A 22,420-nucleotide genomic window follows, 5' to 3' on the forward strand; every position below is an offset into this window, starting at 1 on the left:
TGAACAATGCCTGAAGCTCTCCACTCGCCTGGCAGTGCTTATTACCCGCTCCTGCTACACTATCTTGTGGTGCATTGTAGCCAGATGCCTTCACTCTTTGCAATCAGCTGTGCTCTGGCTGAGAAGAGCAGCCTGCATAAAACACTCAGCTCGCGCAGTGGAAAGTTATGGGGTCTGACATCTATACCTGGGTGAACAGAACTGTACTACTACACTGCAGTTTAGACTCACCTGTCCAGGTTCATGTTCATGTATGCACTGTACTGTAAAGGAACAAGTAAAGGTTCGTTCCATGTTGAAAAGAGAAGAAAAGAAACACAACCTTTCGGCTGTGGAACCTTCTTCAGAGACAAAACATTATGTTTCTTTCAATCTTCTTTTCAGCATGGAACCAACCTTTACTTGCTCCTTCGCAGCCTATGCATGCTGTTGCAGCTACAGTATGTGTTTGATGTATATACTGTATTTCCTTTCCTCTTAATCAAGCCAGGTACTAGCAATGGATTAAATTGGGAGCCGTCCTGTGAATCTCACTTTAGGATGACTTGCAAGGATTAGCCTTGCAGTATAGGGTTAGATACAGTAGGGGCTGAGTGGGGGTTATGTCTGCATGTGTACACCTGTATAGTAATTCTAGGAGGAGCACGTTTCTTTATGCAGACACACCCAGACTGTGTTAAAAGTCAATGGCTCCACTAGACGAAAAAGTAGAAGCAAGCAATGCAGATTCCTATGATCAGGAAACTGAAAGGTTCACAAAGGCTACTTTGCCTATAACAGATCTTTCCAATCTATCTGGATTATTCTTCAGCACTTGGCAGATTTTTGTGTTATTTCACTGGAAGGTAAATGTTTATTTACTTACTGCTTTTGGATGACAGTGTAGTCTTATGAAACGTAACGTAAAACAAATGTCTTGACACAACAAATAGCAAAATGTATGAATATTTTACTAAACAAGATGCTAGAAAATAAAGAATTTCAAAAAAAGGATGTCATAAAATAGTTTAATATTCTCCCTTTGCTTTTATTTGTAAACAGAATTGTATAGCAGATGTGGCTGTTTGACAGAAACACACCAGCATTTCATTAATGAGGCTTAATGATAGGTAAGGTTAAGGTTAGTCTTTCTTACAACTTCACAATGCTTTTTGAAAATCACTAAAAATTGTATTTCTGCAGAATTTCAGTAAGATTTTCATTAAGAAACGACAGCTAATAATTTGTCGTTCAGAATTTGTGGTTCCACTGTTGCATTTTGTATTTTTCTCCAACTCTGGGTTAGTCCCACTTGACATCAGTCAGATATCTATAAGGGCCCCGGTGCCATGTGATTTCTGAATGCCTTAACTATCAGTAATGTTTCCTATTTTAGATTTGCTGGAAGATGGTGGCATGGTGACGCAGTAGTCAGTATTGCTTCCTTGAGTGCTGGGGCCCCGAGATCACCTCTGGACCCAGGGTGCTGTCTGTGTGGAGTTTGCATGTTCTCCTTGTGATTGTGTGGATTTTCTCCAGGTCTATGGCTTCCTCTCACAATCCAAAGACATACTGGAAGATTAATTGGCTTCTGGGAAAATTGGCCCTGTTGTGAGTGTGGGCGTGTTTGTGTCTGTGTCTGCCCTGTGATGGACTGGCATCCGATCCAGGGGGTACCCTGCCCAGTGCCCGCTGCCTGCCAGGATAGGTTTTGACTCCCTCACGACCCTGTATTGGAAGAAGTGGTTAGAAAATGGATGGATGAATGGTCAGTTACAACGACAAACAGCAAGCAGCAGAAAAGAAGCTGTACAAGTTAGACTTAATCGTGACCTTGCTTGTACACAATACTGTACCCGTTAACACTTATCCTCTGGACATGAGGATGGGAAAATGCATTTGAAAATCCTCCTGGTTTTGATATTTACGAAAGGAATGCTTGCTGTGCTCAGACAGGAGCTGTTTTGGTGTCAGTCGGAAGGCTCTGTGAAATGAAACATTACAAGGACCTCAGAGAGATTGCTTTTTAATCTTGAAACAACTAGCTGTTGTGTCAGAATGCATTTCAATGAAAGAGCTTAATATACCGTAACTACTCGACTGAAGAAGCAAAAAAGAGGTCTGTAACCGAGCAGATGCAGATGTCAGGCGTTACTGGCTGAAGAATGTGTCTAGGCTTTAATCCAAGAGTTCAGTGGTCTGGCTGGACTGAAACTCGACCACATTACTAAAGAGTAATCTGACCACACGGCCCCTCATAATGATGTCTAACCTCCTTTTCACTGAGAAACAGCAAGAAGGTTTTTTTTTTTCAGACAGTACGCACAAGACATTAAGTCGACCTCGTAATGGAAGATCTGGGTGCTCCAGTGAGGTCATTCTTAACTGACACCAAGTCCAGCGCTGGCCTACCGAGTCGCTTGGAGCCTTGGGCCTGGAGCAGCCCTAATGGAGACTTGGTAAAGGTTATAAAACAGATAGGACCCTTTCCTAGAGACTATTCAGTTGGCCAGGAGACAAGGCTACATTTAGTCCTGTAAGCCCCTTTTCTTTGCCTGTCTGAGATTTTCCATCTGTCAGCGTAAAGAAACCCCTTTGCTGCCCCATGATTTGAGGTCTGAGATCTGATGCGGTTTTGGGGATGCAGCACAGAGGTGCTGCCAAACCATCCTTGACTGTGCTGAGGGCTGGAGAGTGGCAGAGGGGCAGGGGGGGTGTACTGTTGAAGTGCACGTATGGGCGAAGACCCAGTTGAAATTCAAGCATTGAGGAATGTTTACTGAGCAGTTAGGCTGAGATTTTGGTCTTAAGTGGCTTGGCTCCAGGATGAGGAGGCTGGGACCCTGCTGCAGAGAGGAGTTACCCAAGGGGCCACTGTGCAGGGATACAGGGAGCGAGCAGGAGAGAGGGCTTTCAGGAAGTGATGTCATGGAGAATTCCGAGTCAGAGCAGCAGAGGTGAGAGAACTTTGGTTGCTGCCATTCCTCTGAACTTGCTTTAAAAACTCCATTTCCGAGAACCACGTTCAACTCTATTGCTGCTTTGGGTGAAAGGATAGAAAAGAAAATCTAGCATAAATTACTGCGGAAGGCTGGATTCTGATTGCATCAAAAGATGACTTTGTCTTGTAATGCCTTTTTAAAGCAAAGAATAAAATGTTGTTGTTTTTTGAAACTGTGGGTTGCGGTTCCCTTTTATGTTAATTATAGCTGTTTAAGAGACTCCGCCCATGTTGAAAAAAACATCTTTAACACAAACATAATAGATACGTGGCAAAACATCAAGCACAAAATGGAACAGGCACAAACACATCTGTACCCAAGACCATGGCTGGTTGAACATAGGCAGGGAGTGATGGTGAGGTATATAAAGTATGTAAGACAGGGTGATATTCTTCTCAAACCTGCAGGAGGACAGAGGAAAGTGTGGAATATTCTGTTTTGTTCTGGGGTGTCACCATTTGATATTGGGGAGCTGTGTGAAACTGCAGAAGCTCCATCCTAATCTTTAATGCAGGCTGGCTGCACATGTGAGAACTACATTTGTAAATCAGTTGTTTACTCAACTGTGTTTGGGCATGAGGACATTAAACTGCAGACACAGATTATATCTGCTACCTCCTTCTAAATCAGGGCTCAGATACTGTAATGCTGCCAAGCTACCTAGTGCAAACCTAGCAGTACTGAATGATGCAACATGGGAGGAGAGGCAGAGCTGAAGGCATCCCCTCTTAAGATCGCGACCGAAGAGATACAAATAGAGTAGGGGTAGGGAGACCTCTTGTGGACAATCTGACGTACTGCATCCGTCCAAGAAATGGTTGGGAGCAAAACGATCTTTACTGATCTTTGCAGCCGACGGCAAGTCAAGGTCACTGGTGCCTGGACAGGCGAAGGAATAGGATTTACTGTCGGATTGACACTGTGTGTGGATGGATTTCAGCTTCAGTCCCAGTCACAGCCTAGCATAGATTCAGTTGAGTAGGAGGCGCATTGCATTGAGTCCGGTTTTATAAGCCGCGTAATAAAACGCACCATCATAAAATACAGATACCAAACATTATTACTTTTACGTTTTATTTGTATTCAAAGATGCTCCATAAAGATATACGTCTTCTATACATTAAAAGAAAAAAATGTTTATTTAACTTTTCATTTGATTGAAATTAAGCATATTTTTAAAGCACTTTAAACTCATTTTCACTTCCTAGTAATTACGTGTAATTTAAAATATAAGCATTTAGAATCCTCACAATAGTACAAAGCTTAACATGTAAAAAAGCCCCACTCATGTTATTGAACTAGGATGCTATTCTAAAATAAACGCTTTCCCACTTTCCTATAATTCATTGTGACTCACATTAATAAGTCTGTGCGGTTATTTAACTTCACTGCATTTAAAAAAATAAGCTTGTACAAATGTGCTTTATAGTTTTAACTTTTCAGTACAGCCCTGTCCAATGTCAGCGCTGGAAGTTTGACTTGCAAATTAACTTTGTTTTACTGATGAAACAAAAGTAAAACTTAGTCCAAATAATACAATCACAATATTAATGAAACCCACAACAGATAAAATAAAACTATTACTTAGTGCCTTATGAAAATGTGTAAATGTATTATGTAATTTGCTATTTACAACGTTAAGAAGCTGTCCGTGTCTTGAGTGTAAAAGATGATGTTAAATGGCAGCTATGTGTTAGCATGCTTTTCACCCAATTAGAGAATCATCTGCTCTTGTCGTAAGCAAATCAGGCTAAAATACACTTTAAAGACATTGGAGCAGTTTGCAAGGCAAAAATAAGCAAATCACCAAATAAAAGACACTGAAACAAAAGTATTCATTTTTTTCACAAAATGTAGATGATATAAATATGTGTCTGTGGTTTGAAGACAATATCACTTTCACTGCACAAAATAACCACTTTCTACTCAGAACCACAGGGAACGAGCTTAAGGAAACAGCTCCACAAGGATGGAGGGTGACATGCAGGCCAAAACCTCTGTTGATAGCAAATTCCACCACTGGCTGCTGAGTACCTGTACATTTCCGAGCACCTTCCCTGTCAGGGTCCCAGTGTCCAGATGAACAGCTCTGTCGACCCAGAGCCCAGCTCCAGGCTGCCCACAGCAGTCTCCTGTTCCAGTATTCAGCACTGATTGGCTTCTGAAGGACCCTGCTACTGCTATATGTGCAAAAGCCCAAGGTGAAAGTGCTCATCCGGCTGCTACTGATGTTTCTTCCAGCATGCAAAACACAGCTGCCCATTCGTTCCTCACCCGTGTCTCATGAAGAGAAAAAAAACCCAAACTCAGAGTTTTGAAACATTGCGCTTGCAATGGTACAGTCTTCTGCTGTTCTTCAGGAACATCTGGATATTTTATTCTGGCGTTTTAGAACGCAGGGGCTTGATCTTTCACGTGCTCTGCTCACGTGCTGTCAGCTCATGCTTTGTGTGAATAAGATCATCGAACGGGCTGGCATTCTGGAATGAGAAGCACAACGACTCTGCCGAGCTCATGCCCTACAATCTCCACAAGAAGTGTTCTGGTCTTGAGCGATTCCACTCGAGCGCATTTCTAAATGGGCTGTACCCTCGGGTGCCCTTCAGCGGACAAGAGTTCATCTTCGGAGGCTAAAAAAACACAAGCAAACAACACAATAAACGGAGGAGACAGGAATGCTTTCTCTCTCTCTTCTGTTCTGCCCAAGGATGAAACACTGAGGTAAGATTGTTTTTCAGCTGTGTGGCAAAACTCACAGATCCCTCATGATGCAGGCCAGCTAACAAAAGGTGGTCATTTCTCAAATTAATCAGGAAGCGCTGGCAGCTTCTACACAAACATGTCACACTGCCCATGAAAAATCAGAACCCAAGGGTTTGAAGAGAGAGTCCATTTCTGATATTATGGGGCCAGTGAACAGGGGTCTTGTTTTCCACTTGCACAGAATGTCTCCAGGGATGTGGTCTGCAGGATCTAAAAGGAGCTGCACAATACTGTGAACTCAAGCTCTGGCCTCAGCCACTGTGGCTCTCTTGCCTCTTGTCTTTCATGCTATTCAAATAAAAAAGGTAACATCTGTGCTTAATATTATCCAGATGTTTGTTAAGCAGGGCCTTCAGGGCAAAGTTTGTGGGCTTTGTATTTGTGTTTGATGATTAACAAAACATCTTAGTGTCTCCCTACTAAATGGCGATTTTATGTGTGCGGGGAGCACACAAGTTCACAAGTGAAATTTGCGTATTCAACACGTCACCCTGAAGGTGCCAGAGCAGCTGCCCTACTTTTCCATCTGAGCCAGAGCTCGGACACAGAAGCTCCTTGCAGCTTGGAAGAGCTCAAAACCCCTCTGCCTTCGACATCCACAAACCCCATGCCATGATCTGGTCAGCTAAGCGGGAAATTAAGAGCAAAGCCGAGCAGAGCACAACCAGGACAGTGGCTGAGCACACGGGGGAGAACAGTTCGTGCTTCACAGTGTGTGAAGGCAGGTTTACCCCCGCCCTGGGGCCGAGAGGGGTTGACTCAGATACACGCGGCTACATCTGTCACGGAGGAGAGTGTGCTCCTGCCGTCTCAATCTCTTCCTCTCTCAGTTAGAAAAAAAACACAGCTCACTCCTAGAACAGACCATTCTCATCTCTGCTGCTTCTACCTTTCTGCTGCTCTGTCACATCCTGTTCTCCTTTTGCCCTCTGGTGTAGAAGAGTGGCGAGGAGGTGGAAATTAGCAGACTGCACAGAGGGAACTAGCAGACTGTGACAAGGACAAGTGGCATCACTCTTGCCAAGCTGAACTACAGGAGCAGAAAGGGCAAAAGCCGGCTCACGAAGAGATGGGGGGAAATGTAAAATCAGTCAGCAAAGCCGCAGAGATTCCCTCAGAAAAGACTGATTCACGCAGAGGAAGCGTTTAGTGTCTTTTAAAGCAGACCACTCTAAGGCCTTGAATGCATTTTCTGAGGCCTTTCTCCCCTCTTGCTCAGTTCGTCCTTCTAAAGAAAAGAAAAATAATTCTTTAGATAAAGTGGCAAAGAACGGATCTCCATAAATGTCTTCTGAACGTACCTTTGTGTTTTTCCAACTTAAAAAAAAAAGTGAATTAAAAAAATATGTATTTTTGTGCTAATAACATTCGTATACCTCCTCAACCTCCTCAAAGGCTGCCACTAAAGAAGGACCAGTACATGGAAAACATCACTTCTGATGGTGATAACTTAAAACATAAAAACTGTAATAAAACAAGTAGTGTTTTAGTAACTCTTTTGCAAATTCAAAACATTCCCTAAATGCCAGAATTCGATGTGTGTTTAGTGTGTTCCCCAAGTTGCCTGTTAATATTTGGAATCTTCTTCCGAATCCATCTCAGTGTGAGATCTGGGGACTGGTATTTTTAGGAGGTTTCCTCCTTGTCCTTCGTGCTCTGTATAGCATGTACTAGAAAATATAGCTATTTTAGATCTGTGACCTTTTGCACTGTTCTGCATGTTCTCAGAATTTTGAATTTCCGGATATGTTCAAGTGATAATGCATACGAGATTAAACATTTCTTGTACGACCTAACAAAATACATACAGTATATTCATGAGAGACTACAGCATAACAAGAGCTCAACAGTACAAAGTAGGATGCTTATCATAGCTGCATCTGCTTTGATTTTTTCCTAGAAGAACACTGTACAGTCTCTCTGTGAGCTGGGGATGATCTTAATGTTTACAGACTCTTTGGGACATCAGGTGATTTAATCAGGGCTTGCATGGCTGTATTTTAGTTGTGTGGGTTTTTTCTTTCAACACAGCGTGTATCTCATGACATTTTTAACTTCCTGAAAAAGTTGTGTTTTTAAGTATGCACATGTACATGTGTTAAATAGGAAGGACTGTTCTCTTGTAAATGTAAACAGAGTCCAGTACACACAGCTACAGACTAATGCCTGTTCAATCACATCAGCAAATCCCCAGTGATTTACAATTGTCCATTGTAATCCTTGTTTATTGGCGCTTCTTCAAATCCCTATCAAACAATTCATGACTACAACATAATGATCTTGTGAGACAAAGAGTGGTGGGGGTACAGTATGAAATAAGCTCCTCAGCCATGAAGCTGAAACTGATCTCCTGGCTTGTTTTTCTAGTCAAGGCTGGATAAGATCCTAGGATCAATCAGCTACTATCTATCAAATAGGTTAGATGACCAAATGATTCCCTTTTGTTTGTAACCATTCTTATGTTCTGAAGGTGTAACAAGAAAAGCGGCATCTTTACATACAGTACCTGAGAGAGCCACAGAATCTGCCTTTACTGGACTGCCATCAGTCCAGTGTCCGTGAAGGGCATTGGAAGGGTACTGCTGTCCCGAGTTACTGCCCTTTGTGTGCCAAGGCAGAGGGTGGGTACCATTGTGTGCCCAGGCCAGTGGGTGCCAGTGCCTTTCCGGAGCCCTTAGAAAGCCCACAGCTCCACCCAGGACAGCAAAAGGCTTTGGGAGATGGCCAACCTCAAACAGCCCAGCAAAGTCCCAAAGCCTCCTGCCCCGATTTAAAAAAATAATCTTGAAATCGCTAGAGGTCTTAAAAATACCACATGCCAGAAACTACAGACTTTTTATGTTCAAAGGAATTCCTATCTTGTTTTTTCCCCCCTCGGATTATCTTAGATTTCCACTTACAAACATCTACGTATGTACTCAAATAGATTCTTTCCTTCAAGAAAGAAAAAGTCCGCCACAGTGCTTGCTCTGGAAACCATTTTAATTGTATTCGCTCTGAAGGTTCCTAGCTTCCAGGCTTCTTACCCGGCATTATATGTTTCTTAATGCTAGCTAATGCCAAATCAGACTTTGGAATGTGTTTTTTTTGTAATTGGCGAGATGTGTTAAGAGGATTTCAAGGCTAATCCTCTCCGCAGCTGCAAAGTCGAAGTGTCAGACACAGTACGTCGCCGAGATTCGCACTCGCGCTAACAACGTGAGGCCTTCGGATATCCCGCTTTCTAAAAACGACCTTCACTGCCAGTTTCCGTGGGGTCAGAGCATCGAATTGTTCTTTTTCACACCAGGTCGGCATCGGATACACTGCACCTATTGCTCACGACGAGGGAATAAGACTCTGAAATGAATCATCCATATTTAATTAATACCAAAGCCGTTCGTAGGCAATGGTTAGTGGGGCATCTTCCCTGGGAAGTTGGTTTTGACTGTCTCCCCTCGGCCCAGAGCGACAGACTGGAAGCCAAGGTCCAGGGGAGATACGAGATGAGAAGGTGGAAGCTCTGCACACTGGGCTGCTCTGAAAGACCAGTCAGTCTAAGCTACGAAAACAGGGGTGGTGTTTGTGGCTGGGTGGGCCAAGGGCTCTTAAAAGGTACAGGCACAGACCACGGCCACCACCACCACATTGCCGATGGTGGCGATGATGGCGATCCACAGCCAGATGGCGTCGCTGGAGATCTTGGGCTCCTCCTCGGGCTCCGGCGGCCGGGCAAAGCTGGCTTCCAGGTTGGAGGTGGAGGTCTGCAGGGAGGTGCTGCCGTTGTACGGAGAGTCCAGGAAGGCCCCGCTCACAGCCGGGAAGTGCTGGGAGAGGGAAAAGGGGAAAGGAATGAAAGCGCCTAAGAAGAGGCCCATGCGGCTCAGTTCCTCAGGAGCAGACAGTTATTTCTGAGTTCCATACATCCACAACTCTTTGTGTAAGGAAGTGCCTCCTGTTCTCAGTCTTAAATGCATTCTCCCATCTCCACCTGTCTCCTGCCTCCTCTGGTCCCCCACCTGGATGAGGCGACAGCAGCCAGAGTGCCCCAGAACGCTCCCCACACATCAGCTCTCAGTGGGGAGGAGAGCAGAGTGATGAAGCCAGTTCAGAGAGGGGGATTATTAGGAGGCCCTGATGCATAAAGGTCAATGGGAAAATTTGGCCAGGACACCAGGACCCATGCAAGTGAATGACATTCAGTAATGCTTGGTTACAACTTTACATTGGACCAACTCAGTTTTGGGATACAAATAATGCTCTGAGCACCACGCCATCCAGGCACCAGAGAGTTTATGAAAACAAATACAGATAGGAGCAAGAAATCACTCATCCTAAACCTGAATTGGGCCCCAAAATCCAGCCCTGACCTTAAAAATGGTCTAATTACAGTATGAATGCTAACCCAAACCCTACCTGGGGTGTCCACTGAGCATCTCCATGATCTACATATGAACTTCTCTTGGCATCAGATGTTGACATATTCCCCAAACCAAAAAGTATGATTGGGAAACAATCAAGACCAGTGATCAACGCCCATGCAAGAGAGTGACATTCAATAATCCTTGATTACAACTTTAGGTCGGACCGACTCAGTTTTGGGATACAATTACCGTACGGCGCAGGTTTAAATGTTTAAACCAGGAATAACACCCTTACTTTTTTCAATTAATATTTAATGACCATGGAGAGTCAGGACCTTGGTTTTACATCTCATCCGAAGAACAGTGCTTTTTTTTTTACAGTATAGTGTCTCCATCACTAGGGCATCAGGACCTACCCAGACTGCAGGGTGAGCGCCCCCTACTGGCCTCGCTAACACCTCTTCCAGCAGCAGCCTTAGCATTCACAGGAGGTCTTGCCTCCAGGTACTGGCCAGGCTCCTGAGCTGAGCTCCGGTGGGCTGCCACTGGTGAGTTGCAGGCTGCTATGCCTGCTGGCTATAACCTTTGGCAGTCAATCGCCTGCTGCCGCTTGAAGAAGCCTGTTCAGGGGGCAATGCCAGATCAATACTCCCAGCCGTCCGCGTTTCTGCAAGATTTCTCCCAGCAACGTGCCATTGCAAAGGCCAGAACCCCCATTCACTCGCCAAGCAGCAGAAAGGTTCAGTGGAGCGGACACAAAAATAAAAATATATCATACAACCGGCAGCCATCAAGCTTCTTCTTCAAAAGCGGTCCTGACACATTCGTCTCTTCGTATGCTCACTAGGCTTTTCACACCGACTTTCTTTCTTCTGCTCGGACATGTGTCAAAATATACCGCAGGTATGTCCTGGAGCTTCTAGTCATGCCAGGCGATTACCTGCGCTCGAACGGCCCTGTGCTCTGTCTTCTCTTGGTCTCACAGGGCAGTGAAGACTACACAACCTTGAGCGAGCTTCCTTGGGTTGAAAAGTTACAGCCACAGACATTTTGATCAGCGAAGCATGAATTCATTCATGCAAGACTAGCATCTGAAACTACGGTAATGAAAAGGGGAAAAAGTTGTTTTTTTTCATAGGCAATGCATTATTTCTGGCAGAGAGACTGTATAGTCACTACAGAGGAGGGCATGTCCTAAATTTGAAAAATAACAGTAGAGTGCCTCTACTGTTATAACATAAGATGGAAGAGCACAATGCTGTAGAGCTGAGATCTGCACTTCAATCAATTCAGCAAAGAGCTCCTAGGATACTTCCTCACCTTAAAGGAATATCACAGTCAGAGATAACTTGAGAAAAGCATTTGAAATCCTATCAGATATCGATCATGTCAGCCCAGTACTACTGACATTGACTTGTGGACACAAGTAAAAATGAAGAAGATGTGAATTTAAGACATGATTGTGTAGCTTGTTCTAGAGTTGTTGGTGTCTTGGAGCTGAATTCTGAGATTTCTGATAATCCTGCAAGAAGTGAGTTGGAGTGGCCTGAAGTAGAAGATTTGTCAGAGAGCTGATTTTCATACCTAGGGCATAGAAATGTCAGGAAATCTGGTGCTATGAGTACTTCAAAACTTACTATTTCTCTTAAGGCAAAACTTTGAGCTGTGTAGTTGCTCTGGCTGCTGAAATCACAGAAGTTGAGAAATGTATATTTGGTTATTCAGAATCTTGCTATTAAATTTTTAACTTCTAAGGTCTAAAAAGATGAAAAAGAGACACAGTGCTCACCAATAACTAATTTAAAATACGAGACAGTTGTTTCAGAATTAAACAGCTGGCTTTGTTTGACTTATTACTGCTCTGCTGCAGTTCAGTAAAGCTTGTGATTGCACTGGTTGGCAGGCACGCCACGTCAAAAACGCAGAGTTTTTTTTAGAACAATCGAAAAGCTGAGAAAGAATTTCCGCGGAGAACGGCCCAGTTAGGAGGTAGAAGCTGGTTCCAGCAGGGCGAGATCATTATCGCCCTGGCATGACGATGCTCAGTGTGCGCTGAGAACAAAGACCACTGGGCGGAGCGGTGGCTCTGTGGCTAAGGATCCGCGCCTGTGGCTGGAAGGTTACCCTTCCTGCGGCCAGCAGAGGAATCCTACTCCATTGGGCCCCTGAGCAACGCCCTTAACCCCAGCTGCTCCAGCAGTACCATATAAATGGCTGACCCTGCGCTCTGACCCCAAGCTTCTCTCCCTGTGTGTCTGTGAGTCTGTGTGTCTCATGGAGAGCAAGCTGGGGGATGCAAAAAGAAATTCCTAATGCAAGAAATGGTATATGGCCAATAAAGTGATCTGATCTTATTTCACAGGTATCAAATTGATTCTGAAATGAAACCTGGTGAAATATTTTAGACGCGTTTGTGTAATAACTGTTCACTTTGGCTGATAATCCTTTTTTTGTTGTTGCGTTGGGAGTTCCAAAGTTTCACAGGCTCCCTGCAGCTGGATAATGACTTTATCATGAGAAACCCGAGAAGGAGGCTGCCTTGCAGCTCCATTTAGCTAATGATCCCATCCTGCTCTGCATTACATTACATTCGGTAATTGTTTGATTCTGTTATTGTGTGTGCTGTAAGCTTTGGCTTGTTAGCCAGTTAGAATGAGTCAGCTCTGATGGACCTTTTTGACAAAAAAAAACGGGCGACTATTCTCCACAGCGGACATCCACTTCACAAAGAAACTCCAGTAACCGAATAAGATAAGGACTTTGTGTTGATTTTCAGACCTATTTGGGTTTGCTGCCCCCTATTTGCATAATTCCTTCTTTCGAAAGGCTGCAAGACAACAACACTCGCTATGAAACTACAGTGGATTGACCGTGAGTTTTTTAAAAAAACAGCATTCACCACATTGCAGTGGATTACAGTCCCAGCCACATCAGGAATACAGCACACGTTCTCAATTTAGCGTAGAATCTTTAACCATGAAAACGTACCACGGATCTGGGAGCAGTGGGAATTCTCATTTCAGGGTTATGACACAGATCACAGTCTTTAAAAGACAGACCTGCAGCACTGCCCAGAGTAGCAAAAAATTCCTATAATAAATTTCTTATTCATGCTTGAATCCAGCATTAAAAACTGTATGATTCCTGAGGATGTTGAAATTGCAAGAGTTTGTGTGTACTGCATGATAAGTGCATAATGGTAAAAATGCATTTGGAATAAGAACCAACGCTGTGATCTACACAAATGCTAAGATGTTAGGCCAAATAAGGGGGGTCAGAATGATAATGCAGTAAACAGTTTTTCCACTGTGCTTCAAACTCTGTACTGAACCTCAGATCTAACATTGGCCTCAATCTATCCAATCCCTTTCCTTAGAGGGGTGGCAGAGATGCAGATGAGAACTACATTAATTCCATTATTCTCTCCTTCTGGATCATTGGACAGCTGGAAAGATCACTCTGTTTTTCCAAAGGGATTAAACACTCTTGATCTCTGTCCATGCTGTCGTTTCTCATCTCTCATAGGGAACTATGGGTTATGTAATGTATTTTCTCTTTCCCTTATTTCTTCTTGCTGCTTCTGCAATTTCTGCAACCATACAGTACCCTGAAGCACAAGTTGTTGTTTTTTTCCCTGGATAGAATGAAAAGAATAAACAGGGTCAATTCATTGATTTTGTGTGTTCAAATGACAAGACTGGTTCATCTCGGTTCAGCATACATTTTTACAGCCTGTCATCTCAGGTACTCGACCTGCATGACAAACTGTACTGTGGCACCACTGTGTAAGCACTGGCTCGTTAGCAAAACCTCTGGGGCTCAGACAGTAGAGCCTTAATTACACGCAGTCCCCATCTCCCCTGCTCACTGTGTGCTGCATTGTCTGAAAATTATCTTACAGTGTACAAACACCTGAGGGGAACAGTTCCATTACTGCTGTATTTTCCACTTAAAATAGAAAACCAATGCAAATGTTGATTTAAATTTTACCTAATGTCACATTGGCTGCAAAGCTCAATCTCTCTTTTTGTAATTCTTTTAAAGAGCTAAAGAAAAATAAAAGTTCTGTGAAGGAAGTTATTTTATTCCAAACTGAAGGACACCCGCCTACAGTGCAATTTATTATCGCTATATAATGATGATTTATCACCGGAAGCATCAGTAGGTTTTCTAGGCCCTTTTTGCAGAATTTGAGCACAACCCCACATGACTCCTCCACACACAAAGCCTGGAGCGCCGAAAGCCATTCGAGGTTGCTAAATTGAGGCCATTTTGGAAATGTTCGATTGCATGCTCATTTTTCGAACGGCAGAACAGGTTTTTTTTCTCTCCTCCAACTGTGCTGACAACTCGTGACCCGCTACGGAGAAGCAGTGCCAGCTGTTTTCCTTTGCAGACTATTAATGACATCCCTGACTGCATCGGGAGATGTAATTATTTAGTCTGCAAGGTGTCCACAACACATCAAGGACCATTAGAAAAGCCAAGTCACAGCTCGTGTGCAGCATTCCATCAGATGTGCATAAACTCAGCAATGACAAAGGTAATGACCTCTGCTCAGAAAGCACTTCTTCAGCATGGAGCTGTGGAAGGCGAGAGGTGTTGAGAAGATAGGCTGACGGTGATACTCATTACTAAAGAACAAAAACATGTAGGTCCTCTTTCATACGGGAAACCTGGGAAGTTAAAGTGCTATGTCACTGGGCTCCAGATCTTGCAGGGAACCATGATGATTGTTTTATCCTTATGAACTTTCATTCCAGCTCCAGGCTATAGATCTGCCTGTTCCCTCTATTTCGGGGAGAACTTCCCAGTTGCTGTGAGGATGACCAGGACGAGATAGCTGCCCGGTAATGAATGGATGTACGTTGCTTCTTACTTTTTCAGCAGCTTTTCCACTAAACTGTGACCTTGGGCTCGCGGGCTCAGGTGTTTTCAGCATGGTACTGCAGAGTCCTGTTGAGGAAAGTAATTGTCCAAGTGACCTTTTCCTGTGACCTGTGACTCATACTGGGCTATGGGACTGGACACAAACATGTATTTTACAGACTGACATTGCTGGAGGCTTTGAAAATACCCTCTTTAACTATCTTTGAGATAAAAGAGAATTGAATCATGAACTATCTTTAAAGAACTATCTTAAAATAAATAAGAATTGAACCATGTAAGAGGCCTCCATGTTAAACCAGTGGCTACAGACATTCTTCAAATTAAAGCTATTTGTTTCTTAACACTACCATCCCACAGTTACGACATAAAAAACTGAGAAATGGGATCTGATTTTGTCTTGTTCCATTAATTAAAGAAACTGACATGCAGGCAATAGGATGTTCCTAGATGTCAAACGGCAGAATGCACACAGTGCAACTGCTTAATTCAGCTCGATTAATCACGGGGCATTTAACTCAACTGCATGTGAAAATAACCGTGACAGGGTAGCACTGAAGACTACATGATGGACATGGGTGGCAGGAGTTCAGGGCTCAGTGCGCAGTGCCAGTTGCAGAAGTGACATCACCCTCCTCCAAAATCCAGACACTGCAGGACTCTGCTGTTGACTGGGAAGTAGTACAGGAGCAGAGACAGAGGGCACATGAGATGTTAAGGGCTAATCCATGTTTCCAAGTCCTTTCCACTTTCTCTTATCTTGAGCAGATTTCACCCTGAATGCTTCTGTGATCTTCCTCAGCTGCTGATGAAGAGTGACTCATTTTGCTTCATTATTAATGCTTTAAGCCCATTAGTTCTTGGAGCACAGAAGAATTATATGATGGGCTCTCGGGATTACTTTTCAAAACAGTGATCTTATGGTCTAACAGCTCCACTCGTGTCAGCAGGAATGATTTATGTGTTTTCATGAACCCTGGGGCTGCAGTGACAATAAGTCATCCCTGGCAGTTAGGAGAAAGATGCCCCTGGTGTGCTTATATAGGCTTTTTATATTGAAAAAAATAGAAGTCTGCTTTAAAGTATCCCTTACAACAATTAATTTAAGATTATAGTAGAGTCACCGTCAAACTAAAATCATAAGAATTGATTAGATTACAGAACTGTTTATTACATTCATGTTCCAGGCTTCTAAGTGGATCTTAAGTGCAGGGAGCACAGAGGCTCAAGCAAGTTCAGGTGAGTGGCATAATGATAACTTCACAGTAGATCAGTGACTTGTCAGTGGGTTTGGGGTATTCAGTATTATCAGTGAAATCACAAGGGATTAAAGAACAGCGAACTGTTTCGGTCTGTACAGAAACAGTACAGTCCCATCTATATGCATATTGGCTCACAGTCCACACGCTCCAACGTACACAGTGTGCTGTGGACCGTTCTAATGAAACTGAAAATAAAGAGTATTGATATCTAGGGTTCCTTTCAACGGAGAGTGGTGGAACGGGATGTTAATCGATAGTTCCTATGGTCACGTCATTTTGCTGTAATTTGTTAGTGAAAACAGCAGTTTGTTTTACTATCCACAAAACCACAGCCCCCCCACAAACCTTTTCTCTAGTAGGCTTTCAACCATCTAGTGCTACATGAAAATTACTTTTAATGCCTCTGCCGTCCGTACATGACACAGAGCCACGTCTCTGTGTTGCTGGCATTCGAGAACGCTGATCTGTTCTGCTGTGATTTCCACACAGGACGGGAGAGCTTACCCAAACTCCCAGTGACATGCAAACTTCCTGGCAGGGAAACTGGCGTTGGGTGACTCTTTTCCCATCTGTGCTGAGAACGACACTCTACTTTGCAGGAAAAGATCGTCTGAGGACATCAAAACACTGGAAATGTATTGGGAGGTTAAAGTTTAGCCTTAAATGATTGATCCTGTTGTTATCTACTGGAAAATGCAGCGATTTCCCCACTACATTCTCAGTTTTCAGAGACAGATAATGGGAACTGCCAGCTTTCTTTGTTTACTGCCCCTTATTTCAAAATCTCACACCGCCTCTGGGATGCGGCGAGGCAACGGTCAGGTGACTTCTGGGATACAGCAAATGTCACATGACCTCTGGGCTGCGGCTGTTTCTGACTGTAATGATCGTCGGCGCGGGGAGCAGGGGGGGTGAGGAGGCTGCCCGTTCTCCAAGGCGCACACCTGTCGGAGGGAGGGCCGCGGGGCCTACAGGAGATCGAGCATCAGCTGGAGGAGCGGTGCATCTCCCGCTGACGGCACTGCAGGCTTACAGGTGGCGGCAGGCCATAGGGGGTGCTGTTGCTCAGCAAGCTGAGGGCACCCTGGCCAGCTGGAACCCTCACAACGTGGCCAGCTGTGAAACATGCGAGCGGAGATACAGTGGCCTGCCATGGAACACATCCAGCTGTGTGCTGCTGGTTGGGAAATAATGGACCCATTCAACTACTGATGGAGCCCAGACTCACAACTGGCTCAGTCTGGAATATAGCGACTTAGAAACACAAAGAAGAGGTCAGATGAGAGGAGACCCATCTTTATCATCTGTTCACTTGCTGCCGATTGTTCCGAGGATCTCACCTGCTCATTTCATGACGAATCCTAGACGATCTGGCTCGGCACTTTGTTCTGGTTCCCTACAACTCTTTGTGTAAAGACTAGTTTCTTGATTTCGGTCCTCAGAACCATGTGTCACCTGCACATTGATCCGGAGTGCTTACTGATTGAGTTATTCTGGAAGTACAGATTATTATTTTGCAAACTAATGCAAGTCTTCTGTTAACATGAGCCCGACTCTGAAATATTTCCAAAAAGGAACATTAAGGAGAAAGAAAAAAAATGATACCAACTTTGTACAGGAAACTGGAAAAGACATTCAGTTACGTATGCCATGGTGTCCTAAATTAAGAATTTAATTAACTTTCTATCACTTGATAATTAACGATCTAAGAAAAAAAAGTGATTAAATATCTATTACCCAGATTTTAACAGCAACAATGGTTCATCAAATTCCCCGAGATGTAAGAAAAGAGCTGAAAAAGGCTTCAGTGACCTCCTGCTCTTCTCTATTAATTGGAAACTCATCGTCCTTCTCTGGACATTTACATAATTCACAAATGTCACCGGAGTGGCAATTTTTCTGGCAGAAATCAGCCAGAAAAAGAAGTTCCATTTCCGAAAGATACAGATATTCGCTCATCGTCATTTCATACAAGGTTTTGGTATGGCCAGAGATAATGCCATTAATATGCCCAAATATAATTCTGTCTATCTGTAACAACTAAAAATGTAGACTACATATTATAAAATAAAAGAACTTTCTGTATTTCACGAGCTTGATATTGTATTTTGAAGAAACGGTCAGGAATTTACTCAAGGCTCAGGGCCAGAAAAGGGAGTGCTACCTTTTGTTATCCACATTTTCTTTCACAAGCAGTCCTTGCACAAAATAAAGAAGGTGTCGCTCGGCATTTCTTCAGATAGATAGAACAACTGCCTACCAAATAATGATTTGATACCAGGCCTATTTCTTGAGGGTTTGTGAAAGGCAGAGAAAAACAACAACATTTTAGTTTGTGCGGTAATTTTAATTTGCCATTTGAGGCAGCCTGCCCTTCAAGAATGCTTACCAGCTGTGGTGAACTTTGGGAAGCTTTCTTCTTGTTTTTGTTTGTGAGGTACCAGTCTTAACCATGACAGCATCTGAACACACTCTTACTACGAGCTAGTTAACACACTGAGGCTGCATCCCCTAGATCTAGAATCTGCAATTTCCCTCACGGGATCAATAAAGTATCTATCTATCTAGAAAAGATCCACAGAATCGGGTGCTCAGCTTCAGAACTGTGTTTCTGCCTTGCATGTACGACAGGTGTTTCCATGTTGCCCTTAAGGAAAACTGTAGAAGCTTGCAATCTGATTAACAGGCAGCAGCCGGAGGTCTTAGGAACGTCTTAATAGGCAATCATATCAGCAGCTCTGCCACACTAGATCCAGCCTACATAGTTATTCCAAGACGATGTCTTTTCCTTTGTGGCATTTACTGTGGCTCAAATATGGAGATGCTGCATTAATTGCAAATTTACATTACGCAAAGGATTTCTGGGGGAAAACACATTAAAAAAGCATTCCTTTAATCCATAACCAGCATCTCCTCCTTTGCCTCTTAATTTTAACGGTGGCTCATTTTCTCTCAGGAAATTTGTTTTAAGCAATCACTACAAATCTACAAATCAATATGAGTGCAGCTGTTATTCAAGTGAAATTAACTACAGTTTGTATCTGCTCATTTTCCACTTGTCATGGAGAGCAGACCATAGTGCTGCTTTGAAAAAAATATAAGAATCCTAGCAGATGGCTAGATTTTTTTTCTGCTCACTCAGTAAATTAACAGGCACCCTTTTTCTCTCTTTGCAACAGAAGACATGTGCCTGTTCAGTCTTTACCATGTCATTTACCGTATTTAAGGAGAATAAAAAATGAAAGTGACGAAGGGCTCCCCAAGATTCTATCCAACACTCTCCTCTGACCCTTCCTGAATTCCTCTTTCCTTTCATCTTCCAGGAGATCTCCTCCTGATCCGGCTTCGATCAGAATGTCCAGATTCCTCCCTCGCTGTGTGTTGAGCCTGGGGCTTCTTTACTCTCCTGACTCCCACAGCGAGGTCACACTCTCCAGCTTGTGCTCTTCTGTCTGTGCTCGGAGTTCTTTGCTTTGTCTGCGGTTCCTCTAACTCTTCTGCACTCGGGATCCTGGTTTTTCAAGACAGCACATTTAGAAAGGTGGAGAAGTTGGTCAAAGACATTCCATTCAGGATTCTACTTTATGGGGATTTTACTGTCCCTGCCTCGTACTTTCCTGGGCTCTACACAAGTCCTCGTGACGGGTGGTCATGGGCAGGCGATTGTTACACCTTGGAGAATTATTGTCACGGCCCCCCGTAATCAGAAACAAGCCCCTTCCAATTCCCGCAAACGCGGGCATAGAATCTAATTATCCAGTCACACCCCTCGGTTCTCAAGAGTGCTTGAGGGCTCTTTACCACCACCACAGTGCTCAGTACTGGGTATCCCAGCGGAGCTCCTAGTTAACGTCCTCAGGTTTACTTGATTGCTGTTCGACTCTTGAATCTCTGGCTTCCTGACCTGCGTTTCCCTTGGACTACAATTTTGGATCCTACGATTCAGCTAAGTACACCCGGCTCTCTCTCAAACCCAGTGCTTGATATCAAACCTGCTACCGCATAGGGTCCAGTTTCACATCAATTTTTGGCCATCGTGCCGTTACAATTATTTAAACCACTTATCCTTATCAACACTCTTTTCCTATTTAAAAAAGCCATTATGAACGAGCTGCCCAATAAAGACCTTGTTTCTGGATTTTCACTGTTTTAACTAGAAGACGCAAAGCTCCTTTGTCTCAGTTGCTTAGGTTTCTGAAGGCTTTTGCAGCAGGAGTTGTAAAGACATTCCCTGCACAGCCTCGTATTGTGTTGGCACCTCAGTAATCAATTTCACAATTAGCCTAATGATTTTCTAAATTAGTCATATATACTGTGGGACATTCACAGCTGACTCCACCAGGCATTCACTTCATTAAAGGTACACTTACCTCTAAGGTACCTCAGAGCCTGGACAGATGTACTGCATTACATGTATGCAGCTCATTAAATTAGACCAGCTATGTAACAGAGAATGTGGTTGAACAAAAATACGAAGATACCAAGCCTTCCAGGAACTGAGACCCCTGTCTTACCATCTTTACAGTTAGCATCTCCGTGGAGATCGATAAAGGGCCCTAGTTGTTATTAACTAGGGTTTCAGCAGGAATCTACGTGCATTATTGGTTTTGAAAAAAATCGACTAACTGTGCCTACACAGGAGCAAAAAGTTGAACAGGGTTGATTATTCCAGCAAGAGGAACCCCAATTAGCCACACAGAAAACAGTTTTCGATTTAGACGGTTTCGAGTTAGAAACTTAACTATCCGACTGTGAAAATCACGTGTTTGGAGTGGATCAAAATTCCAGTTGTTTAAAAGCCCCAGAAGACCTGAGATCTTTTCATATAATACGCGTTAAAACACGCGCGCCTAACTTAGAAGAAACCCCCATCAACATTCATTTGTTGAAAATGTACTATTTGTGAAGACTACCGGAAAAAAAGCTAATTAAAATAATTAAGCATAACATCAATTGACAGTGATGCACGATTAGTTTTAGCGTTCTCCCTCTCGGCTTCACGGCAGTACTACGCCGATTTTAAAAGCAAACAAAAACAGCAAGCCTGAACCGTAACCGACTGATACAATACCGTCCAAAACGTCTTGCTTGTGTCTGGACCTGACGAGAGACGAAACGCGCTCGTTCGCGGGAACATCTTCTCAGGAGTTCAGAGTCGGTGAGAAACCACTTCATGAAATACTGCAGTGTGTGTCTGCGTATCTACAGAATTTGTAACGCGCCTATGGGTGACCGAAGATAGACGGTCGGGAAATGGCAGACCCGCGAATAAACCGCAGCATGCTACAGTGAAGCACAGCACGACTTGTTCAGGAGAGGCACGGGGGTAGCCAGGTCCGGACGGACATCAGAGCCTTACCTGCGCAGCCATGAGAGACAGTTCCATTCTGTGGCTCCTTTTTCACGACGCCAGAAGGGGCAGGGAGACGGAGTCGCGGATGAAAGATTAAGCAGGGGGCTGCGTTGTCGAAGGGTGGCGGCGGCACAGCGGTGTTGCTCCTCTCGCCGGGACTCCGCACTGTGAAGTCCGGAGGTCTCGCACAGCTTTGAGAGCGAGCCCCGCTGCAAGGCGGGCGAGCAGCCTGGCAGGATTTATTGATGCAAGTTTTCTCTGGCAGCTCAACAAATCTCACTCTCACCCTTTATCGCCGCCCCCCCCGGTTGCTTGAGGATAATACCGTTTAATTGTCCTGATGTTTTAATTTTCTTCGGATGCAGTAGGGAGGGGTGCTAAATGCGAATGCTGCAAGATCGTCGTCGCTCGACACACCAACAAATACAGAATGATTCCCAGACAGGTGCTTAGGGCAGGTGTGAGAATTCAGTTCGAAAACACCTTAGCCACACTTGCGCCCGTCATCACTCTTATCACACATACGCCCGTGTGTGCGCATATAGAGACACGGTGTACGCGCACGCACACTTTTTCTGTACGGTGGTCTGTATTTTTTCTGACACTGCGATATACTCGATGCTCGCAGATTGCGATCTGGCTGCCCCGGGGACGCCCAGATGCACAGTTTCACTCCTTAATTAACGTTCCAACAAGCACAGCCAATGGCGTTCTGGCCGTCGGAGCCCGTCTGCAACGCCCTACCCTTCAAATACCCCCTATCCAGGCCGGGGTGGGAACTGCACTAAAAGCGACAGGGTCGTGGAATCAAGTTGCGCCTTGTCGAGTCGA

At 44.1% G+C, this 22,420-nt stretch overlaps 1 protein-coding gene across 1 annotated transcript; it reads right to left on the reverse strand.

Annotated features, from left to right (window-relative positions):
* Positions 1–4,042: 4,042 nt before the first annotated feature.
* Positions 4,043–22,157, reverse strand: LOC148838695 (uncharacterized protein C14orf132). The gene is made up of 3 exons (XM_088910453.1): positions 21,596–22,157; positions 8,251–9,550; positions 4,043–5,611 (listed from the first exon to the last, which is right to left on the reverse strand). The coding sequence occupies exons 1-2, from the start codon at positions 21,620–21,622 to the stop codon at positions 9,332–9,334; spliced, it is 246 nt and encodes an 81-aa protein (XP_088766579.1). The 5' UTR covers positions 21,623–22,157; the 3' UTR covers positions 4,043–5,611; positions 8,251–9,331.
* Between the last annotated feature and the right edge of the window lie 263 nt (positions 22,158–22,420).

The sequence above is a fragment of the Atractosteus spatula genome, chromosome 3 (genome assembly GCF_055471065.1).
Source record: "Atractosteus spatula isolate fAtrSpa1 chromosome 3, fAtrSpa1.hap1, whole genome shotgun sequence".
Lineage (NCBI taxonomy): Eukaryota > Metazoa > Chordata > Actinopteri > Semionotiformes > Lepisosteidae > Atractosteus > Atractosteus spatula.

Coding starts and splice junctions, on each gene's coding strand:
- LOC148838695 (XM_088910453.1), bottom strand. CDS start 21,622: ATGGAACTGTCTCTCATGGCTGCGCAG. Junction 9,551..21,595: donor TGTCTCTCATGGCTGCGCAG/GTAAGGCTCTGA, acceptor TCCCTCTCCCAG/CACTTCCCGGCTGTGAGCGG.